General features: G+C 27.3%; 1 protein-coding gene across 1 annotated transcript in view; it reads right to left on the bottom strand.

Annotated features, from left to right (window-relative positions):
* Positions 1–25,894, bottom strand: part of LOC101236069 (uncharacterized) — a 79,720-nt gene extending 53,826 nt beyond the window's left edge. The window contains exons 1-3 of the mRNA XM_065796180.1: positions 25,422–25,894; positions 11,854–14,456; positions 613–728 (exon numbers count right to left, since the gene is read on the bottom strand). Coding sequence (XP_065652252.1) covers positions 613–728; positions 11,854–14,456; positions 25,422–25,605 — 2,903 coding nt within the window. The 5' untranslated portion in view covers positions 25,606–25,894. The remainder of the gene's footprint in view (positions 1–612; positions 729–11,853; positions 14,457–25,421) is intronic.
* Between the last annotated feature and the right edge of the window lie 654 nt (positions 25,895–26,548).

A 26,548-nucleotide genomic window follows, 5' to 3' on the forward strand; every position in this document is an offset into this window, starting at 1 on the left:
TACCATACACATAACATAGGCTATGCAGACAATGTAAATATACAAAAGTAAGAAGCAAAAAAATATAGAAAATACAAAACACATTTCCATAAATCAATCATGAAATATGAAAACAATTTGTGTCACTTGTGGTTTTGCAATCAGATGTGTACCCCAAAACGATGTCAACAAGACACTAAATTTTTCTGCATTAAAAAGTGTAGATGCAGCTCCAACATTAATTAATAGATAGATTAATTCTTATTTTTATTTATTCTCATATATAAATTAGTTTTCTTTTTTATTGTTTTCTCATTGATTATAACAGTGACTCACTTTAGTAGAAAAAAATATAAATCCAGTCAAATATAGTTTCTTGTAAAACTAATTTTAATAGTTATTAAAATTTTTAATAGACATTTATCTCTTGAAAAAAAAATCCCATGAAAAAATAGGTTTCCTATCAAAGATGAATTAAACTTATTGATCAAATTAATTAAATGTTGAATTCTATTATTTCTAAATGTTGACCTAAATTATGCTAACTTATTAAATGAATTATAAAAATTCTGCTAACTATTTTAATTATACTTATTATATTTTAACAACTCTAAAAAAAAATACTAAACACACCTGTATCTCCTTTTTATTTCCCTAATTAATGGCATTGCATTGTCACCAATATGAAGATCTGTAGCTTGATGATTTAAATGTTTTTGATACAAATCTGGCCAAATCCGTATATCATACTAAACCATAAAAACAAAACAAAAAATCAATTAATTATACAGCAATTTTTTATGTAGGGACAGGTAATATACATGTTTTTGAAATTTTAAAAACATCATGACTAAAACCTGCCCTAACCAAAACCCTCAGTTGATGAATGCACGCATTACTGCACCTATTAATAACAAACTACATCATTTCTAATTACTTTTGACTTCCAATATATCCGTGTTGTCTAGAAGCTAAAACCATTAATTTAAATGCAAATAAAACATTTTTTTTTTTCAATGTAGAATGCGTTTTTATTTTTTTAATGTTTTATACTGTTTTTATTTGTTTTATTGTATTATTTTATATTATTAATATTATTATTATTATTACTGTTTTATGTACTCATCTTGGATAATAGAAAATATATGATGTATATATATATATATATATATATATATATATATATATATATATATATATATATATATATATATATATATATATATATATATATATATATATATATATATATATATATATATATATATATATATATATATATATATATATATATATATATATATTAGTGATGTACTGACAACACTTTTTTGGCCGATGCCGATACCGATGGATAGGAAAAGGCCGATACCGATGCCGATACCGATGAATTAACTAATTATTAAAGTTTTGAAGATATAAAGCCATAGAACTTCAAATCGGGTAAATTTTTTCATGGAATCCGTACTGGTAAACAATTACTTGGACTCAAATCAGAGCCAAACAATTACTTTAAAAGATGTTAGAAAAACTCAGTTAAAAAAATATACATTTCTTATTTTTTTAACTATGAAAAGAAAGCTTTCAAAAAAATAAATACAATTTTAGAGGAACATATTTTATTTCAATTTTAAAAAGAAAATAGTATTATGATAAGCAGTTTACTTAGAATTTTAATCTCTTTATAAAAAGCAGATAAAAAAAAACCTCTATAAATATATACATATATATTCTCAAAATAAAATAAAATAAGAGACTTCAAAATGAAATACCAAAAAAAAATAATAACTTTAAGATCTTTAAGAGCATCAAAAAAGCATCAATAGCAGTTGTCACAATGTTTAGTATTTAAATTGTGTATACGAATATTGTAATGTAAAAACATAAGCATTTCTTCTGTTTCTGGAGTTAACCTATTTCGTCTTGAAGAGTAAACTTGCCCTCCACAACTGAACAACCATTCACTTTCAACAGAAGATGGAGGGCATGATAAATACTTCTGAGCTATTGGAGCTAATTGCTTGAAGTTATTTCTATTTGCTCTCCACCATACTATAGGGCTATCTTGTTGCATGATAAGGTATTGGCTCAAATAAATTAAAACTTCATTTTTCAATTTTAAATAACCCTTGTTTTCTGTTTCTTGCAGAACTTCAGATATTGATTTGTTTTCAATTAAATTGTTTTTATTTTTAACAAAATTTTCAAAGCATTTTGAAAAATCGAAATCTAGATTTATTGTACTTGATGACAAACTGACCTCAGGTTGAAATTCCATATGATCTTTTTGTTGAAGACTTTTTGAGCAATCTACAAGCCATTTAATAATATTTTCAAAATAACTATCAGCTTCTTCATTTGGGAAAAAGTTATTTTTATACCTCGGATCTAAAAATGTGGCTAAAATGAGATTTTTGTCATTGAGATATTTTTCAAATCTTTCATTCGCTGATTTTTTACATTCTTTTAAAGTTGTCCCTAATCCTAAAAACAAGGAAGACTTTTCAGCTTGAACCAGCATGGTTTTTATAACTTGTATAGTTGGAATTATAGCAGATGCAATTGCTTCACGCTCACTTAACAAATTTGTTATATCATTAAACATTTTTAATAGTCGTAGTAATTTTTCTAAAATAATCCATTCATTGTTTTCCAGTGACTTTAGTTTAGAGTTGTCATTATCACAACAAAATGGGATCAAAGCACGCTTCTGTTCAAAAATTCTTTCAAATATAAAATATTGACTGTTCCATCTTGTTGTTATGTCTTGTTTGAACCTATTTTCTGGCACTTGATAACTAGTTTGATATTTTTGATAAGCTTCAAAAGAAGATGGCGAATGATTAAAATGGGTAACTATGTTTTTACAAGTTGTTGATATATTTTTAATGTATATCTGGGCAAATACAGCATCATTCAACACAAGTTGCAAAGTGTGTAAAAAGCATGGTAAACTGTTGTAACCTGCCTCTCTTATGCCAGTTATGCCGAACTTTTGTAACCTGCTCTCTTAGCTGCATTGCCTCTAGCAACTAAATGTACCTTTGAATTTGGAATAAGAAAGTCATTCATAGAACTTTGAATTGCTTCACTTATATTTTTGGCAGTATGCGATACGTTGAGTTGACAAACTCGAAGAATTGCTGATTTTTGATGAAATTCATTAGTTAACCAATGAGCTGTCAGGCTAAGAAATGAGCATTTTCCGTTGGTAGATGCCCATCCATCAGTTGTAAATGAAATATATGAAGCATCATTTATTTCTTTTTGGACCTTTTGTCTGACCTTGTTGTATATATTTTGAAAAACAGAGTTTTTAATGTATTTTCTACTTGGAATGCAATAGTTAGGACATAAATAGTTTAACAATCTTTGAAATCCGATGTCTTCTACTATAGAAAAAGGTTGAATATCAACTGCAATCATTTCTGCAATATATTTACTAATTAATTTAGACCTGTGATCATTAATGTCCCAGGGCTTTTTTCTCTCAATTGTTTGAAACAAAGTTTGTTGAGACTGTTTTGAGCAACTTGCATGAGTTGACTTGATTTTCTTGAATACGTTTTGTTCACTTTCTGCTCTTCTTTTGTTTTCTTCTTCATTAAGTTTCAACTCTTTGCTTGCTATTTCTTTATGTTTTGTATTAATATGAGACAACATATTTGTTGTGTTAAAAGACTTTGATTTTTTTTCTTTGTTACCTCTTGTAATCTTCATTTTGCATAGGCTACATATTGCAATTGAAGCATCTTCAGGAGAAATAGTAAAATATTTCCACACCCAGCTGCGTGATTTTATTGGAATATCTTTTCCAAACAAAGCTGCTGCCATTCTAAATATATATTTGATTCTGCAACTTTATTACCTTATTAGTAATTTAGATATCTAAATAACAATCATATAAAAATATAGATAGCAATACTTGAATACATATAGATAACAATGCTTAAATAAGTTCCTTTTAAGTATAACAATAAAACAATACAAAATAAAATTATACTAAAAACAACATTATAGTAATAAAAATATAATTAAATCCAGCTGTTAAATTAAAGCTTATAAACATCATTTTAAGAATAAATAAACTTGCCTGTAAACAAAGTCAAAAAAAACAATTTTTCTAAAAAATCTAAGCGATGCATAAAGTTTAGATTATTTATTATTTAATAATTATCAAAATGCAGGATAAAAGTATTAAAATGCCATCGGTAATGCATATCGGTAAATTAATAAAAAAAGGCCGATGCCGAAACCGATTCCGATTGTACAAAAAGTGGCCGATTAAGCCGATGCCGATTAATCGGTACATCACTAATATATATATATATACATACATATATATATACAATAGACAGATATTTGATGGGAATATGTTCTTATATCAATTATGGTTACAAAGTTATTGAACAAACATTTCAAATAATTTTATTCCTTAATGTTAAAAAACAATTCTAATGCATTATTCAAGCTTAATATCTTTATAAACCATATTGAGACTTTGATATTTACCATATTGATATTTAAATACATATGAAATATAAGATTAAAAATATGTATGGTTATATAATAAAAACATAAATGCCTCCAATAAAATAAATTTTAAAATGTGCCTGTGTACTATTATAAACAATAACCGATCTCAGCAGTTTTGATTGATACAATTTGTGACAACTTGGAACTTTGTATCTTTGTTCACGAAACTGTTTGAAGTCATAATGAACAGATTCAGAAGCCTGTTCTTACCAAAAACCAAGACCTTTTCCAGGGTATTTATCAGCCATTGATTCCAAAAAAGCTGGTACATAAATGGCTATAGCATGTACCTTTGGAGATTTTTTTGTTCAATGCCATATATACTTCCATATAGGCATTGACGTGATTCTTGTAAGATATATCCAAACTTAGGCGAAACCAAGTTTTCTTCACATTATTTAGTGCTTTCATTGCACACATAAGCATTTTCAATTCATCAGGTATAACTTGAATTTAAGAATTTAGTCTAATGTTTCTAAGTTATCTAATAGCATTGAACACTGTCCTCCCTTGAACTGGCCGCAGTACAATCTCAGCCTTATAAATCCAATTGCTTTATTCCACAAATCCATGGAAATTGATGTTTCTGTTTTTGACATTATTTTATCACCTATGTTATACAGAAGGTTTGCGTTTCCAAAAAATAACTGAAGCACCATTGGAGGTATCACCTACTAGGTCTAGCAAAGGAGTTTGGACACAATTCTTAAATGGTGCAGCTGAGAATTCACTTTTTTTCATGTGATTCTCATAAGCCTTTTTGTACTGTTTTGCATTATCTCTAATCATACCAAGTGTTCTAAAAAAAGTAGATTAAAATCCAATAGTTCTATGATTTGCTTAATGTTTTGGTGATTCTCTTTAACATCTTCAACAATGGCCAGAATAATAAGTTTCTTAACTCCTCTGTCATTGGGTTTGTCTTGCTTTATTCCTTCTCTGTACAAGAACTTGGTTTTAGGTTCATTCACTTCACAAGAACACTTAAACAAACCTTTAAAAATCCTCTTCCCCCATCTATTCCAATCTTTACAATATAATCTGGGGATACTTCTCTTTTTTCCACTAGTTGATTTATTAGCTCAGACACATTTGTACAGTAAACTAAATATTTTGTTTGCTTATTTGAAGTTCTGCAACATCAAAGAAACGATCTAGAATGTAGTCTCAAAGCACAAGCTTTTCTTTTAGATTGGGTTCAAAAAACTCTCTCCCTTTTCAGCTTCTAAGAACACTACAAGCAGTTTTTGTTTACGAGTTGCTTAATCCTAGTATATTTTTAAATCTTGTAACTTCACTAGCTGGCACCATGTTTTCAGGAAAAAGGGCTTTCAATTCGGTTGTCTTCAGAATTTTAATATTAAAAAGTTTAGGCCCTTTGTTAGGATACTTTATTGAATCACCTACATCCACTTCAGATTTCAGTTTCTGCTTTAGGATTTTAGTAAAAAAAAGCTCTATACCTCTCTCATCTGAAATACATTATATTTTTACAATCAAAAACTGTATGCACCTGCATAATACTATATTTTGTTGGTTTTAACGTAAATTATTATTGCACATCAGAGGCGTGGTGGCCCCAGAGGTTATGCGGGATTCCCGCATGGGCTTTTCACTTTTTATCTAAATATGGGCCTTTTGGCAAATTTTAATATTTTCTACATTTTAAAGAAATTCCATAATTATTTACAATATTTTTGTTTGCACAAATTAAATTTTATTAATCCCAAGATTTTAAGTCTTCAACTTTGAGCGCAATGATATTAGTATTTTGCATAATAGTAATATTGCTTTGAAAACAAAGTAGATATTTTAAGACGTATTATGATATTTTTTTTCATAAGAAAAATTATGAACCCATAAACGGTTTTTAACGATCGCAATGTTGACAAAATAAATTTAAAAAAGTCTGCAGACCTCCATATTACTATTGTTGGACTTAAATTAATTTAATTTAAAATTTAACCCCAAAATATTTTTTTAAATGAATTAATACGCAATACAATTACTATATAGTAATTGTATTGCGTATTAATTCATTTAAGAAAAATGTTTTGGTGTTTTAAATTAAGTTTTAAACAAATTTTAAATTAAGTTTTATACAAATAAATATCGAACTCATGTTTTGCATTTTTGTAGCGTTTCGAAACAGATTTATACTTGTTTTATAATAATGTTTTATAATAAATGAAACTTATTTCATAATAAATAAAGTTTTTTATTTTTATACAGTTTATAGTATTGTATGTAAATAAACAAACCACTCCGTAATATCCTGTCCTCAGACAGATTAAAAAAAGGATGATGGCTGTGCAAAAAGTACATTTAAAGAAGATATGTTTTATGCAAACTTTGAATTATGAACTATATAAATACACAAATAAAATCTTTTAAAAATAGCGTAAAACCATATTATCTAACGAGTTTATTTTAATTGAGGTGTGGGAATTATTATACAATAAAATATATATCATTATATAGTAAAAGAAAAATTGAAATCTTTGATTTTTGATTTTGTTTAGGCTATGTTCTTCAAACAATAAAATACTAATCGTATTTGCTTGTGGTAAATTGTGTTAGAAAATCAGAACAAAAACGTGGTCGCTGCATCGTGTTGTTACCATTTTTTATTTTGAAGTATTACAAACAATATTAATAATTACAAATCACAAATACAATAATTAATAATTACATTATTAAAAATTACCAATTACAATATTAATAATTACAAATATTACTAATTACAAATGCTTTGCAAACTATATTAATAATTACAAGTGTTATCTCAACTTGCTAGTTTGTATTGATGGTTTATTAGAATTAGGTCAGTTATTATATATATATATATATATATATATATATATATATATATATATATACATCTTTTTTTTCGTATGGGCCTTTACATCAAGCATATATGGTAAAATACCGCATATATAGGCCTTTTAATAAAAATCCCGCATGAGCTTTTTAGAACCACCACGCCCCTGTTGCACATATGGTTTTAAGTTAAATAACTATTATATATACACCTTTAGACGGTGCTGTCTCAAGATTCTCCTTGCAAATTCAGTGGATACTTGTCTTCCATTTTTTTCAATTTTTTCCTGATCCCGGGGAGAATGTTTTCCTTGCAACAACACAAACTGAACATTCACATGTAGTTTGACTTCTTGTAATAATGGAAATTCTTATTCCAGAAAAATTGTATGGTGCTGGAAGAGCTTCAATTTCTTTTATACCTTTTTCAGATACCAGAAGCCAAGTCTAAATTAGGGATAAAATAATTTTGAAGTCTTATATAGATTGGGCCAGTTATTCTCTAATCGTTTTGTCTTTCTCAAAGCATACAATGCAAACTTTTTTTCGGTTATCTTTGTGGTTTAATACCCGATCAGGCATCGTTGAAGTATTGATGCCACAAAATATAGAGTTAAGGGAATATATTTAAAAAAATATTGGCTTAGTCGTTGACTTTTGTAATTGGTTTTCATAGACTTCCTTAAATATATTGTAATAATTGTTACAAAATTAGTTCCCTCCAGATAAATGCGGTAGTGGTGTAGTGGTAAAGCGCTCGCTTCATAAGCGAGAGGTTCTGAGTTTGATCCCCACCACGTACCTGGTAGTACCGTGCTCAACTTGTTTCTCCGCGCAGCAGCCTTGTTCATCGAGGTTCGTGTTTCGGAGTTATAGAGTTGAGAGAGGGTTATAACCACTATTAAGTAGCCTCCTCATCTGTAGTTGCCTTCTTGGCCTTGAGGAGGTGAATAACAAAAAAAAACAAAAAAAAAAACAAAAAAATCATTTCTAACACTCGTTTAGAATGATGATAAACAATTGTAACATAAGTAATTCCCTTTGAAGAACTATATGGAGCACTCTCTATAACGATTGATCTATATTAATGATCTATAATAATTGCTAAACTATTTCCTCAGAGATTAATTCCGCACAAGGAATTCTTGCTTGAATGGAATAAAAGCAGTAGCACTAGACTGAATTAGAGTTAAAATAACGATACAAGAAAACTATATTGTAATAATTATTTATATATATGCATTGAGTTTTATTTATATGAATAATTATTTATACATATAAATGTTAAAGGAAAACCAATACTAATTTTGTTTACTATAAACAAGATTACAAAACATTACATATATGCTCTAGATAAATGTTGACACATAAAAAAAAAACATTAAAATGTTTGCCTGCCTATTGTGAATATTTTAAAGCTTTCTTATATGTAACAGTCTTCAAAAAAATCATAATCAAATAAAACATTTATTGAACATACAAGGTAAAATACTGGTCTTTTTGGTTTACAAAGATGTAGTTTTTTTTTTCTTGGACCCCGAAATTTTTTTCATTGGTGTTATTTTCTGAAAGTAGATGTTAGTACAGATCTAAAAAAGTATAACATGATCCTGGGACATTTTTTTTGGTTTGAACCTACTTCCATCGCAGTGTGTTGCACAAATTGTTGAAATCTTATAGACTCCTAAAATTGCGCAATTGGTCCAATTTTTTGTATGGTTAATTCTTATATATAGTAGAATAAAGTTAGACTTGTTGAGAGTGGTTAGGAACATTTTGAATTTTTCCAATGTAAACATTACTAGGACAGCAGTTAGGTTGGCATTGCCGAATGCCGACCCTAATTACAAGAGCTATATATATATATATATATATATATATATATATATATATATATATATATATATATATATATATATATATATATATATATATATATATATATATATATATATATATATATATATATATATATATCATGGCCAATCGAGCATGTCTCTCCCCCCCCCCCTTACATTTTTTTTCTAAAAAACCTTTTTTTTAAAGAGATTTCAAGATATAGAACTTGCCCCCCCCCCCTCTCTCAACTTCAAAAACTGTTTTGTCAGCCTTGTGTGTGTGTGTATATATATATAAATATATATATATATATACAGGGCTTGTGATGAAGCGAGTGCGATCGCGCTCCGCTCGTAAAACGCGCCCGTAAACGGTATTTTCAAACGTTCTAGGCGCGATAAACAACGCTCGGTCAGCTTATAACGAGCGTATAAAATAACGCTCGTCCAATAGTTCAAGATTATATTTTTATTTTCATAAAATATTTAAAAAAGATTTTTTATTAAAGATATTCTGTTATCAAACAACTGATATAAAATATAAAAAGCACAACGTCGTTCTCTTTTGCACTAACGTAATGAATGAACGAGCAGTTTAAAGTCGTTAATCGTCACTAATTTCAATAATGGAATGTGCACATGGAAACACAATGTGAATACAAAAATGCGCAAATAAAAAAAGAATAGAAAATTAGAAAACCATTGTAAGAAAATTAAAACTGCGGAGTATTTTTAATCTTGTGAAAATATCAAGTAAAATTTATTTGATTTATTGTTTGTAATATTCCACACATCGTTTATGATAAAAATAAATATTAATAATAGAGTAATTTTTAAAATTAGTTTTTGTTCATAGTACAGATTTTTTATTAACTATTATTTATTTCAACTCAAATTTAAAACGATTCTGTTGTTTAGAATGTTCGCAATTAAGGACATTCGAATATTTATTAAATGAAAAGTTATTATTCTTATTTACTATTATTTCAAATTATTCTTGTGTTATATTTTTAAGATAAAAAAACGTAATTTAAAAAAGAAATTTTAGAAAAAAATTAAATAATTAATTTGAATAAAAAATATCAAGAATTATAAAAACCATTAACTGTTAATTAAGTTTACAGAGTAACATTTTAAAATACATATATCAAAACAACGAAGCAAAACTAAGTCACTAAATTATACTTCAATACTAAATCAATAAGAAGTTGCGTTTTTGTTTGATATTATTTTTTTATAACATAAATAGTTAAAAATAAAATCGCGATCTGACAATATACAAGAAGTTTAGAAGTATAAAAATCTCTTTCGTTGAAGTAGTTTCATAAGTGTGATACTAATTCAAACATTTTTTGAAGAAAAAATTATGTAACAAATAAAAAAAGATATAAAAAAGAAAAAGCTTTTTATGAGTATCGCCTTTAGCAATTTTCATAATCGCGCTCACCGACGTTATCTCGAGCGCACATAATCACGCCCGATGAAAACATATTCTAATTTTACGAGCGCGATATAACACGCTTGACGATTTTCTTCATCACAAGCCCTGTATATATATATATATATATATATATATATATATATATATATATATATATATATATATATATATATATATATATATATATATATATATATATATATATATATATATATATATATATATTTATATATTTATATTTATATACTAGAAAATTCATGGGCGCCTGTGGCTTTTAAAAACATGTGCCCATTTTTAATAATTTTTTACACTTGTAAATGATATTTATTTTGAGAAGTGAAGTAAAGCCGGTGAAGGCAAATAAATATTATATACACTATACCTATAAATCTGATATATACCTTATGCATACCTAATGAGTGTTTATAAGTGAAAAAGAAATGTCTGAAAACAAATGTTAAAATAAAAAATTCCAAGTTAAAAAATTTTATTATAGAATTTCTTTATAAACTATATTAAGAGCATAACAATAACACCTTTCTTTAAAAGCAAGACGTAACGTCTTGCTTTTAAAGAAAGGTGCATTTGTTATGCTCTTAATATAGTTTATAAAGAATTTTATAAACTATATTAAGCGCATTTAATTTATTTATTAACTTAATCGCTTAACTATTTATTAACCACCATGTCTTTTATTATATTAATATTTATTATTATTAATATATTAGCAACAATTAGTTACTTAATAAAAAATATTTAAAAAAAGGAAAATCCAAAGGATTTGATTAATTAATGCACAGCACAATATTGTAATTCAATAAGTTAATAAAGTTCAAATGAAATGAATTTGTTTTAACGCATGATATTTTTTTAAGCAATTAATGCGCCTTAAATTAAAATAACTTCCGCATGACTGATTCTGCAATAACTTCCACATGACATGATTAATACATGTTACATCAGCGTTACATTATCAGGAAATCAGTGACCTGGGTAAATATATATTATTTATTATATATTTATATATATATACATATATATATATATATATATATATACATATATATATATATATATATATATATATATATATATATATATATATATATATATATATATATATACATATATATAAATATATATAAATATATATATACATATATACATTTATGTTTTATTTTTAAAAATACATTTAAACAATAAAATAACAATAATAATAATAATAATAGTAAAGGTACTTACATGAATATTATATAGAGTGTATTTATTTATACCAGGCTCCCATCCTTTCTCAAATGCAATTTCTGTCGAAGGAATAGAAATCATTTGAATAGGATAAAGCCATGCAGCTGGTAGTTTACTCGGGTGAGGCATAATCACTTGTCCTTCAAATATAGGAATGTAAGTTTCTTTTTTCATCATACGTTCTTTAGAATTTGTTACTAACTTCTCGCTTGATTTGTCACTAGAAACTTTGGATTCATTAGATTTTGCAGACCTTGCTGATTTAATTGATAAAACATCACACCCTTTTTCTGTAACAGTTATCACCTTAGATAATGGATCAACATTTTCAGGACATGGTAAATAATGTTGGGAGTTTGCATCTTCTTCAAAAAATATATCATCTTCATTTATTTCATGTGCTATTTCCTCAACAAAGTTGCCCATAAAACTGTCACGCTCAATTTCAATTTTATCAGATTCATTTTCAGGTATACTGTGAAACTTAGTTCGAGTAGTAGATACAGAAGACGATTCAAACTTTTGATTATCAATTTCATTTTTCTTAATGGCTTTTAAATTTTTATATATTCTTGGTATATGAGTTGCTTCTTTATTTTCTACTTTATCTTTTGATATAAAATCATTTGACACTTTTGAATCATTTGACAAATGAAACTTTTTAATATTGTTATGCTTGGAATTTTGTATTAAATCTTTTTTAAAAAGCCTGAAAACAACACTTTTGGTTTTCTTTTTGAAACTTTTTCTACCTTTTACTTTTTCATGATTTATAGATAAACTATTTTCATAAACACTTCGAAAAGAAGATGCAGAAACTGATCGAACACTATGAGCCAGGACTTGATCATCGTTTTTCTCAAGTTGATCAAAAAATTTTGCACTTTTTTTAATGGATTGTGTTGTTTCAGAAGAGCTGCCAGTTGCATCAGAGGAGCTATTAGTATCTGATAGAGAAGAAACAACATCAAAACCTTGCATAGAAATCGCAACAATCTTTTTTTCACTTTCTTTTGATGATTCTTGTTCCTCATCTTGGTAATTGCTACATGAAACAAATGAGTCTTTTTCTATTGAATCTGAAGTAAGTTTTTTTTTCTCAACTAATGCTGGGTAAAAAAAATGCTGAGTTTTCAAACCACAATCATGCTCATTACCTTTAATTTTCTTGTCAGCATTAAAAAAAAAACCATTTGATTTGTTTTGAAATGGGCTAGCAAAAAATGACATTTCCATGCAAGTAGGACAAGATGGTGCCACATCATAAAAAACACCCTCTTCTCCACTTTTATGAGATTCAAATTGTTGAAATTGATAAATTTCTGACAAAGAAGGCCTGTTTTCAGGTGCTACTTTTTCTGGAACACTTGAAAAACTTGTATTTTTGTTTTGTTGTGATTTTGTTTTGCGCTTACTTTTATGCTTTGTATTAGAATGCTTAGAGTAACCATTTCTATCCAAGCAAAAAAGCGAAGGAGAGGCAACAATTTCACTTAATGATCTTAACTTAGACTTTACTTGCTCAGATATGTCATCTTGATTTCTAGGCATATCTAAAAAACTTTTTCCAAGAAAAACTTCAGAACTAGAAGTAGGACAAACTCCCCAAGAAGATGCAATTGGATCAAGACTAACTAATGATTGTATATCTAGGTCATCACGCAGAGATGAAGAGCTATCAGTGTATTTATTTAATGCTTTTTTTTCATGGTCTCTTACTGATTTCGAACCATAAACTGGTGCAGAAGATCTTTCATCGAACTTGTTAAACCGAATAATATTACTGCCAGATAAATCATCATCTTCATGTTCTAATGCTGAATAGACAGGAGTTGAATGTTCTTCACTTGTTTCTAATAGCGGTGTTCCTTCACAAACACTTTCATTGTCAGTCTCTTTTTTTTTATTATACTCTATTTCATGACATAAACTTGTGTCCTTCTCAACTTGTAAAAATGCTTCATTCCATCTTTGCTGAATTACAGAGAGAGGTAAAGATGGCTCAAGTATAACATTTACTATCTCATTTAAAACATGTGGGTCAATGAATTCTTGAATAAGAGGTTCAACTAGTTGAATAGCTAAAACTTCCCTTAACATAAATCGTCCACTTTCGCATAAGAAAGCATCTTTAGGAGCAAACTTATACAATATAATATCAAGCAAAGTTCTAATATAATCAATTTCAGCGCTTTTATTTAATGTTGCAATATGTTTATTAACAGCAGCTTCGTAAAGTTCTGTAATACAAACTGTAAAGTCCTGCTTGTTAATACCAGGATATTTTTTATTTATAATACTGCGACATTCATCAAACAAATGTATGTGCCTTTGAAACATTCTAACCAAAACAGCTGTTAAATTCTTTAAATCGACATGTTCTAGTTGATTATATACTTCTAAAATAACATTTTCTAAAATAAACTCAACTTCTTTAATAAAGTCTTCTTCACCAGGGCCTATGTAGGAATACCATGTTTTTACAAAGCTGTTTATAATGGAATTGATTATCTTTTGAAGAATATCAGCTATAGGTTTAGGAAAAGATTTAATCCTTTCAAATTTTGGATGTTTTCGTTCTTCATTTGATCTTGGCAAGGCTAAAAATAATAAAACAATTTTGAACCAAAAATAGGCAAGTGAATGGAGAAAAACTTTAAAGAGCTTGATTCTTAAAAGTTGTTCTCTATAAAATTGTTTATAAAACTGATCATCATCCATTAAATTGAGAAAAGCTTAAAAAAGAAAATAAAGAAAAACTTTAAAGAGGAAAGTAAATACATAAAAACTTTATTAAGTAAAATTTAGAAATCCTTAAAACATACACATCTTGATTATTTAAAAAAACAACAACATTTATGCTTTTCTGGTCTTTATGCTCTTACTTTATGCTATTTAGTTCTTTTTCTACTTTATGCTCTTAGTTTGCTTACTTTACTTTTTGCCTTATTTTATCCCCTTAGTTCTTTTTCTTTTCTTTTTTTTTAACTGTATTTAGCTCCTTAAGGCCAGAGGAGCCAATATGGCTGAGAAGACTACTCTTTTTTTTTAAATTGTTGTTAGAAAGAGGAAGAAACAAGTGTGATACTAACAGGTACATGGTGTGAATTGAATTTCGAACTTCTCATTTACAAAGTAAGCACTCTACCACTACACTATTACCGTGTCTTATCCTAGATTTTATTTTTTTGAATTTACTTTATTATTTATTTGGTTTTAAAAAGTTACTAATTCACTATTAATAATTCTGCATGAGAGAGCTTATCTTTCTGTTCAAATATAAATTAGCTACATTACCTTTTTATAAAATTAATTTAAATACTCTGCAAATCAAATAAATAAATTTAAAAATGTTATGTTTCAGTTTTTTCTTATCAAATCAAAATTTACAAGAATTGGTTTATAAAAGTAATTTAGGCAAATGCATTACTTTTTTGTCTTATTAAGTAATTATGGCTTCTTACACATATATATTACTAGATTTTCTCTCTTTTTTTGTGTATGATTTTTTTTAATTAAATCTATTTATTTAATTGTAAGCAATACAGAGTTCAACCCTATTATGCCTCTGGAAGTTACATACTCAACTCTGTACAGTGGCTTGCTTGCCAAGCTTTGTGTTTTGGAGTTATAGAACTAAGAGAAAAGCAAAAATTTCCTTAGCTATAGCTGCCTCCAGAGGCTTGGAGAGATTAATATCTATAAAAAAAGATATTCATTGTTTTATCATTTTTGACACACAGAGGTGCACACTGGATTTTTTTGGATGTTAGAATTTTGACACTTACAGGCATTGTGTAAACTCCAAACTTTTGTATGTTCATGCTTATAACAAATAAGAATGTTTTGCAAAAAATTGCGGTGATTAAAGCTTGGGAACAAAAAACCCTAATTTTTGTTCCCAGTCAGCCCAGAACGTGGGAGTAACGAGTTTATAAAATATTTTGCTTACTATTTTTATCTAAATTTTATATTCATCAACAAATTTCAAGTTACATGCAATAATCTCTTGGTGTTCAGTTTTTATGACCCTGCAAAGTTTACAGCCCCTTCAAATTGAGGGGGTTAAAACTTTACATGGTCATAGTTTTCGAAAAATAAGAGATTATTGCATAAAATTTAAAATTTGTTGATGAATATAAATTTAGATAAAAATAGTAAAGAAAATATTTTATAAACTCGTTGCTCCCATGTTAAGGGCCTAAAATTAGGGTTTTTTTGTTCCCAAGCTCTAATCACTGCAATTTTTTCCACAACATTCTTATTTGCTATAAGCATGAACATACAAATGTTTGGAGTTTGCATAATACCTGTAAGTGTCGAAATTCAAACATCCAAAAAAATCCAGTGTACACCCCTGACACAATATAGTTACAGTAATGTTGAGCATAGCAACAATTTTCTTCACCAATTTAATCTTAATATTCTTTATCTTTTCTTCCTATAATTAAGAATTAACTCTGAAAAAGCATAAAAAATATAAAACAAGTGCACTCTGAAAAAGCGTAAAAAATATAAAATATGCGCACTCTGAAAAAGCGTAACAATTTTTCAAAGTGCACTTTGAAAAATTGAGTCAAGTAGGATTTTACTTAAGTTTTATTTAATTTTTATCTGCTGCAATGTCCATTTAACTCTTTCAGCCCCAGTGATTTGTTATGTGGGTCATGACATTTGTTATTAAAATTGACCACACCAAAAACGGTATTTGATCACATGACCACGGCTAAGAAAAGTTAGACTTTTAAAAAAATAGTTTGGCAGGTGTTTTTTTGATTAAAAAAAATAAGACCTCACTTAGGAAATTCTGACAACTAGATTTTATTTTATAGCTTTTAAATTGATGATGACACTGAAATTTTTAGAGCTCCAGTTTGTTTGGAAAATAGTAAAAATTTACCAGGCGCCATGCCCCACTTTTTTTTTTTTTTTTATTTTTTCGACTTTAACAAGGTAAAGATAACTTTAAAAATATTGTCTTCAAAATTTTTTTTGTTATCTTTACTTTGTTAAAGTCGGAAAAAAAATAAAGTGTCAGTTGTTGTTAAAATTGTTTCCTGCAATGGAAACAATTTTAACACCGTTTATCTTGACTACACTAATGCTGAAATTTTCAGAGCTTCAGTTTGCCTGGAAAGTAGTGAAAAATCTATCACAAGATTCTGCTACAAAAAAGTAGGGCATATTAGGGTGAGTCGATTTTTTTTTTTTTTTGAAAAATGGCAAGGTTACTATAGGTGAAGAACTTTATGGGGATTCCGAATCCACAAAAAAAAATTTAAAAAAAAAATGTCTTGCTGGGTGGGTCAGCACTTTTTTGAACGAAAAAATGACTAAAATATGACTAATTAACAAGGGGAAATAATAATTGAAAATATATATATATTTTTTTAATTTTTATTAAACTTAATAGCTATTATGTTGAATTTTAAGAAAATTTTATATTTGGTTCAAAAATTCATTAAAATGATCACAGAAAGTGAGTTTTTGTGAAGGCTAATTTTACAAAAATAAGCCACTTTCTTAATATTTTAAACATAAAATGTGACAGTAGAATGCGTTGTTTTTTCCTTTTTTAATAAAATTTTAAAAATCAAAAAATAAAATTAAAGATTTTAGTCAGGGGAACGCTTAGTTTTCAACGATTAAAGAATGACTAAAGTGTGGCTAATTAAGGAGAAATATTTTTTATATTTTTAGACAGTTACTGTTGTGTGTGCTGTCTTTTCCCGTTTTTATTAAGTTTTAAAAATAATGGTAGTTTATTTTTGTGAATAACTTCACAAGGAATCCGAATCCGTAAAAATAATTAACAAGATATAATTGTATTTAATAACTAATTGTAAAAATAAAGAAAATAAAAAAGAGTTTACATTGAAATTGGATAAACTTTTTGATATTTTAAATTGTAAGTGTATAATTTCTGGTTGTAAAGAGTTTGGTTGCAAAATTATTTATAAACAACAAGCCCACATTACATGCAACTACTCTAAGAAATATATAATTCCTATAATAGATATTTTTTATATTAAAACCGAAAGAGATAAAATTGGTGCTAAAGGTTTGCTTCAAATATCTTCCAAAGATATGCCTGAACACAACAGACAAGTTAAAACATTATATAACCATTCTAATAAAAAAGCTTTTAAAAGAAAAAGGGCAGACAGCATAACAACAAATAAAACGTTAAACAATCATTTTTCAATGACTGAAGATAAACTCACTGGTGAAGAATTCAACACAGAACCTAGTACTTCAATTTCGAAAGTAAAAAAGTCTAAATATAATACTAAAAGTGTACAAAATGTCGCAATACATAGTCAAAGGTAAAATATATTTTTTTTATTTTAAATTAAAAAAAAAACTCTTAAATATAACTAAAAAATGTATATATATTTAGACACTTAGATTATTGTTGACTATAAAAAAATGGAATTTATAGTTGGTGTATATTTTCCTTTCCGGTTTCAAATAAAGGTAAAACACTCCTGGATAGATGGACCTAGGCATACTTTATTCCAATTGAAACAACTAAAATGTCAAAAAAAAAAGAGGTTGTTGCAATAGTAATAAAAGCTGTAAAGATATCTGCATGGTTTACCTTTAGTGAATGCATTCAGACTATTTTGTGTTCCAACAATGAAGAGGAATGAAAGTTCGGAGTGCAAAAATTACTAGAAATTAGAGGGAAAGGAGATGACAATACCCAGTTTGGAGATGATTCAGTAAGAAGTCACAAAATCCCATCCATAATTACTGATGCTGATAAATTGACCAATCTAATTGAGTGGAAAGATTCAGTATACGAATCACTTCTTACCACAAGCCTCACAACCCATTAAGTCAGAAATTATTTTTACAAGCCTATGGTTGTTCCAGATTGGTCATGCCATTCACAATCCATCGAACGTTGTGTTAAGCAGATTTCTTTTTCATCTAATTATAAGAATATAATAATTTACTAAATGTTTTCAATAACTAAATTATTTTTAATGTTTTATATAAGTTACAGAGGCTTGTGCAAAAACATATTTAAATGATAAGCGAGAAGGATATATAAGAGCACAAGAAGTCAGCAGAGGTTTCATGAGCAAAAACAATTCTAAATATAACTTAGCTGGACTTACAAATTTTAAATAAAATTTATAAACTATTATTTGTTAATTATATGTAAATTTAAAAAAGATAACAGTACTATATAATATATTTTATATACATATATTATAAACATATTAGTATATAATATATTGTTTGTTATAAAAAAATTGATTGTCTATTATTAGTTTTAGATTTGTGTTTAATACTTAAAAAAATTATGATAGAGACTTAAATATTTTGCTACATTCAGATTCGTTATCTATTTCTTCACAAAAATGTATACCCTTGATTTGAAAAATTTAATAAAAAAAGGAAAAAATGACGCAATCTACCGTCATATTTTACATCTAAAATATGAAAAAAGTGGCTAATTTTTGTAAAAATACCCTTCACAAAAATTCACTTTCTGTGTTCATTTTTAAGCATTTTTGAATCAAATATAAAATTTTCTTAAAATTCAACATAATAGTTACTAGGTTTATTAAAAACTAAAAAAATTTATATATTTTTTCAATTATTATTTCTCCTCGTTAATTAGTCATATTTTAGTCATATTTTAATCATTTTTTCGTTCAAATATGTGCTGACCCACCCAGCAAGACATTCTTTCAGGGCCCAAGACCAAGAAGTCTTGGGCCCTGAAAACAACTTGAAAATGCATATTCATCGGCACAACAAAAATGCCTAAAGTTTCAGAACTCCAGTTAGTCTGGGAGGTAGTGAAAAATTAATTGCTATATTCCGCTACAAAAAAGTGGGGATCGTTACCCATTATTCATATATGGAAATCCATAAACTTGAAAATCAAAATCCTTATATTTTCTAAAAGATCAATAAATATAGAATGTGAAAAAAAACTTTTTTTATTATCATCAAGGCCACATGGGTTTCTTGAACATTAAAATCATGTATATAAATTGCCTAAATTTATTTAAATTGATAAATACAGATACTTAATAATAATTTTTTACATTACTGATCATTTCATTGGATTCGTCATCCCTGAAAATAGCCAGTTACAAATTTTTAGGTAAAAAGATCAAATATTTTTAAAGTTGTGTAACTTGTAACCTCTAAATAAATGTTGCAATTCTGAGCAGACAAGACTGGTTGGCCTGGCTAATATCTACTAAAGTAAAATGGTCATATTTGGATCTTCTTGCAGCTAGAGGCTAAAATTTTCACGAAATTCTTATTGTACTATATTCTCTTAACTGTATAAAAATTAGCAAAATCTGAAATATAGGGCGACATTTTGAAAAAACTTCTGGCTTGTTTGACATGGAATTAGCCTGATATATTATTTTGCCATTATTACACATTACTCTAATAAAATGTAATTACACACATATAATATAATTATGTTATTGTATTTTGTGCAGTGCACTGTTGCAATCTACAAAAGATATCTCTATATAATAATGCTAAACCTAATAGAAGTAGTAGTATTGCCCACTTGTGTGTGTTTGACACAACACTATTGATAGCCATTATGGTTGATTTTGTGGCTTTGAACCCACAAAATTGTCAGGATGTTGGTACAAAGGACAGCGCACTAAACCACTAGGCTACTAAAGAAATATATCATATAGAAAAACAAACATTTTTATAAACCATTTATACCTAATGTAACAAATTAACAATTTTTAGGCAGGATCTCTAAATTAGTGCAACAATATTACAAGAACAGCATTGCATAAAAATTTATAAAAGAAATATTTAAAAACCACAAAATACTATCATAAAAATTAAAAAAAAAACACGCATGTATAAAAATTACATTTAAAAAATTATAATTAAATAGAACTTTCTTATTAATAGAGATGTAATATGCAAATGCAAAAAGCAATATGTAATATTCAAATGTAAAAAATCTACTAATAACTTTATATACAAACATTTGTAAGTATAAACGCCAGTACTACTGACAGTAGGTAAGTTGAGTTTGTGGATCGTACATTTAAGTATTATGTATGTATAATATTAAGTATCATGTATGTATAATATAAAGGCAACTTTTAAAAACTGTTCTAACAATTAAAAGCTTTTTGCTTAAACTTTTTTGTTTTGAATTTTTGCATTTATATTAATGGATTTTAAAAAAATTGTCAAGATTAAAAAAACACAAAAGTTATTTTCATACCCAAGCAGAGAATTTAAAACTTAGATGACCACCTTACCACTCAGAGAATATCACACCTAATCATCATGCTACTAATGCTATCACAAAGATATCAAAATAAATTCTTTTGCAAAAACTTATAACAACAACAATTATTTGCCACGACTTTTCCTCCTACTCTCTTTAATAGTTCTGCTTGTTAAAATTTACATTATAATTAATAATCTGCTAAAACCAGTATTTAAAATAGCTTAATTAAAACTTTTTTTGTTGTTGAGAGTTTATTGTGGAAAAGTTACAACATAAAAAGTCTAATAGATAGAGTTAACCTATTTGACATACCTAGCTCACTATGACCTGTTTTCTAGGTCTTCTTTTGTAAATAAATAAATAAATAAATATAGTCTTGATGAAAATTTGAAATTTTAACTTTTTATCAAGAAAATTATTATTTTAAAATGTCACACAATTGCCATCTATATTAAAAATAAAAAAATGTTAAGTTTATATTTTTATCTTCTTATATCTGATCATTACATAACCAGTTAGAACTGATTATGTAAACACCTAACATAAGTATTCGTGTTTACATCCATCTTAGATGCGCATTAGGGTGTTGACTTTTTTGAAAAATTTTAGGTATCTCTAGTTTTCTGTATAAAAAACAGATGAACTTTGGTTTGAAAGTAACTGAAAACTAATTGGTTTTATTTTATTTTTGAAAAAGGTTGCCCAACATGACCCTTGATCGCACACTGGCTCCCATATATCAGTGAATTTTTTTTTTCTTCAAAAGTATATCAACCTGGGTCTCAAAAGAACCAGAATTTTATAGTGATTTCAAAATTTATAATCTTTTTTACTGAAACTTTAAAAAAATATTGCAAACAAAATGTCATAATAAAGAACCTTTTCAATTTTTAGTTAAAAAATGCTGTTTTTTTGTACATAAAAATTAAGTAATTCATTTTTGAAACCATTATTATCTCTGAAATCTCTATGAAATTCTGGTTCTTTTGAGACTCAGGTTGATATACTTTTGAAGAAAAAAAAAATTCACTGATATATAGGAGCCAGTGTGTAATCAAGGGTCATGGTGGGTGACTTTTTTCAAAAATTACTTTTAAACCAAAGTTCATCTTTTTTTCATACAGGAAACTGGAGATACTAAAAAGTCAATATCCTAGTTTGTCAAGGTTGGTGTTTTGGAGGTAAAGAGTTAGAGAGGGTTGTAACCACAATAAAGTAGCCTCCTCGACTGTAGTGGCCTTCTTGGCCTTGAGAAGGTGAATAACATTAAATAAAAAATAAAAAAATATTACAGCTACAAAAACAAAAACAAAAAACAAAAAAAAAGCAAAGTTTACATTTTCTATTTAAGTACTTTATATATGAAGTGAAACAGACAACTATGTATCACTTATGTTCAAAACTTATATTTTGACAATTTAACAAAGATAGGTATACGTAAAAAAATGTTCTTTCAACACATTTTTTAAGGTACAAATCTACTTGAGAATGGAGAGTCGAGATGATCAACAATTTATTATTAATTTCTAATCCACCCATTGTATCAATATTTTTGTAAAGTACAAGACTGTAAAGGTCCTAGACCATGACCAAGACCAATAATCCAGGTTTTCAAGACCAAGACTCTAATCTTCAAGACCAAGACTAAAACAGTTAACAGGGATGAACCCAGACCTGATTTGGTACTGCTGGAGCAGTAAGGGTGCCCAAAAATATGTGCCTAAAAATTACTTATTATATTTTATTTTTATTTTGCTTTTTTATATAAAATAAGAAAAAAAGTTTTGGTTTCAAATGCAATAGTAAATATTATTTAATGTTTGCAATACTTTTAATTATATATGTATTTTTCAATTATTAAGTTCACCATAATTATCTCTTTTATTTAAGGGTCCTTAAAGCAATGTGAAAATTATTAAACTTTAGTAAAAGTTAAATGAACAGAATTGCTAATATTTGAATCCAAATGAAAATTAAAATAATATTAAATACAATTTTTATAAAGTAACTAAAGTAGCATATACTTACGCCTACAGCGAAATTAAAGTATAAAAAAAAAGCTTATATATAAACCTATTTAAATCAGCTCCTTTCAAAACTAAAAAAGGTAAACACAAATAAAGTGATGTTTAAAAATCATTGCTATGGCATCAGATTTGACTGTGGAAGGGGGGAAGGCTACCCCAAGAATGTCTCCCTCCCTACTATGTTGCCAAAAAAAGAACGGCATCTACAAATAAACTCTGGGTTTATCACAGGTTAAATAAGAATCTTAAAACGTCTCAAGACAAAGACTTTAGTCTTGAGAACTACATCTCTGCTTATAAAGATATAAAGTATAATCCAAAAAATGCTAAAACATTTTTTTAAATAAAAATTTAGAACTGTTTCATATTCAATATTATTAATGTGCAAAAAAAATTAAACTCAAACTGCTTCATTACAATAACTAAAAGTCTGAGTTTAAGATTCTTTTTTTGTGAAAGAATTTACTGTATACTTTTATTTAAAAATATTTCAATACCAACTTTATTGTCCAATAAAAATAATTTATAAATCCTCAATGCTTTTTAATTAAGCTCTTTAATCAATTGTGGTTCACCTTTGAAAACAAATGACCTTTTAAATAATATATTTGCAGGTAATCAAAGTTAAGGCTACTTAACTAGACAAATTATTTCTGCAAAACACAGGATTACTTTTCTTTCAAATATTTTGATTGAAAATAAACTTGAAACTTATTATTAAAATTTAAAAAATACTAAAAGCAGTTTAATTAGATTTGAGATTACTATTTTTATATTTATATACCTCAAAAAGCAGCAATCAGAAAGAGGCTTAAGCTAGGCAACTGAGAGTGTTTTCTATCAAGGACAACTTTACTGCCATGAAAAAGGAATCAATATTTTAAAAGTTTCCGATATAAAAAACTGCTTATAATGAAGACTCGTATGTCAGACTTTATCAAAAGCTTTTGATATGTCAGGAGATTCCAATTAATTGTGCATTAGATCTCTTCTGTAATTGCAGTAATAATATAAAAGTTTTCATAGGATAGCAGTAGAAAAAGATAATCTAAATCTGTGTTGATTGTAAAAGTTGTTAGACTCAAGATCAGTTATTAGAAGTTTGTTAGAAGACTTATAAGGCTTTGGTAATTATTGTGAAAAAGATAAAAGAGATAGTTATAAATAGAAATGGCAGTTAACAGTAAGAGAAAACATGAGGTAGAGTGAGAGTTGACTTGAAACTAATGAAAAAGAATCAAAGCTTTCACACTTCCCTGTATTTAGGAGATTATGTAAGAAGCACAACTATCAGCTAAGAACCTGATATTTATTAATCCGATGTAGAAGTAGCATTGCCTGAGCTACCTAAAGGAGAAGAATGAGAAACTAAGCACAAACTAGTGTCAAAAAAAAGAGACAAATCAAGGAGTGAGATAAGTGATATAAATTGTCTGGAAAATGAGTCACAAAATAATTTATTTGACTGAGAGATTGAAAAAGACAAAAGTTTGAGTTTTAGTGCTAGAATATTTATAAAAGATTCTTTCAACCATTAGTAGAGTTGTTTACAAATATAAATCCTTGATTTATGCAGTTCAGAAAACTAAGTATTTTTATTATGACAATATCACTAGGAAGATTACCATCCAAAGTTAACAGTCTCTAACACTTACCACAATAAAGTGGAGTTTTATTTCATAGTTTTTGATTTCCTAAGCAAACTGAAGTTTTTATTAGGAGTCAAATGAAAATAAGGATCAACTTATTCCTACTAACTTATTCTTAACAACTTGTAAAAGTGATACTCAACAACGCTGTTGAGTAACATTTTTACAAGTTTTAAATAGTTTATTTAGAAATGTAAATAAAAATATATGCATTTGCATTAATAATTAAAAATAAGAAAATTAAGTATACATAGCAATAGTAAAACTTAACAGATTTTTTAAACTTAAGTTATATTAAAGAATTTCATCTACAAGACTGTGTCATATTCAATTTGACAGTGTGACATTGTGGCTTATAATAATATCAAAGTGTTTCTATTCTTGCTAATATGTTTTAAAGTAATATTGGTGTCAATATATTTTGAAATAAGAATAGTTTTTTAATTAAGTGATATTCAGTTTTTTTCTTGTTAGCTCATAGCTTATCTTTTGTTTACACTAAATTCGCTTATTATGAGCCTTATTTTGAATAAATAATGTTATATTAATTAGATTTTTCAAGGTACTTATCTTAACTGATTTGAATACTAATAATAATAATAATAAAATACTTATCTAAATTTACTAAAATAGACTTACATATTCCAAATTTTAAAATGAAGTTGACTAATCGCTCAACTTTTAATTGTGTTTTAAGTGAATAACAGATATATGTTGTAACTGTTGTAATAAAAAAAACAAATAAAGCAGCAAGCAGACCATATCCAGAATACAGTAAAACCACAAGAAATAGAGTTAGTAAAAACAATCTATAGGCTATCATTTTAGTCTTTACGCTCGTCTTTAACCTAGTCTTGATTACAATTTTAAACTTTTTAAACTAAGTTTTATTTGCCACAAAAAAATGTTTAGACATTCAATAATACGTTCATATTTTTGATACATTTTCAAATATATTTAGCAGACACAACAATACCAAACCAACTCGTGATATTTTTGCAAAGTTATATTTTTTTTGTTAGAAATATTTTCAACTTGATAAAAACTATTCGCCGCGGCTTAGAATAGCACAAAGTTAAACTATGCTACGGGAACAGTTTAAACAGCAAATCAGTTTAATTTGGCCTATTAAAACGTTTGTTTTTTGTTGTTTATTTAATTTTGATTAACTCTCAATAAGGCTGCAAGAAACCACCAGAAAGTTGTAGGTTGTATGAGTCTGGAAAGCATAAAGTTGGGTGAGAGTTCCAAAGGGTTGAAGGGCGGGAAAAAAACTAGATAAATAAAAGTTTTTAGAACATGCATGTCTTATCCTTAAAGCTGTTGAAGATTTACCAAAAGTCTCTCGAGAACTTCTTAGATAAGATTCGAGACTAAGTGAACTCGGAATAATGGAGCTCAGCATCAGACAGCACCTTTTTACATCATTTTCTTGCAATAAAAAAATAGTCATTTGTTCTAAAGACAATTTTTTTTTGAAAAAATTGAAAAAAAAGATTAGATATAGCAGCTGCACAAGAGGGTAAAAACCATGGAATAGAATGAGACTTGACTTGGAACCGACATGAAGGAATAAATGCCTGAATCCAGCTTTAGGGTAGTAGTAAATGATGCGATGATAGGGAGAGTCCGAAGAAAAAGTACAATATGAAAGATTTATAGAGATTACTGCATGGTCAAAACCACTTAAGAGAGAAAAAGGAGAAATAAAACACAATCTAGGGTCAGAGACAAGACATAAATCAAGGATTAAGGGTAAATGATTA

This window comes from Hydra vulgaris, chromosome 04, assembly GCF_038396675.1.
Source record: "Hydra vulgaris chromosome 04, alternate assembly HydraT2T_AEP".
In the NCBI taxonomy this organism is placed as follows: Eukaryota; Metazoa; Cnidaria; class Hydrozoa; order Anthoathecata; family Hydridae; genus Hydra; species Hydra vulgaris.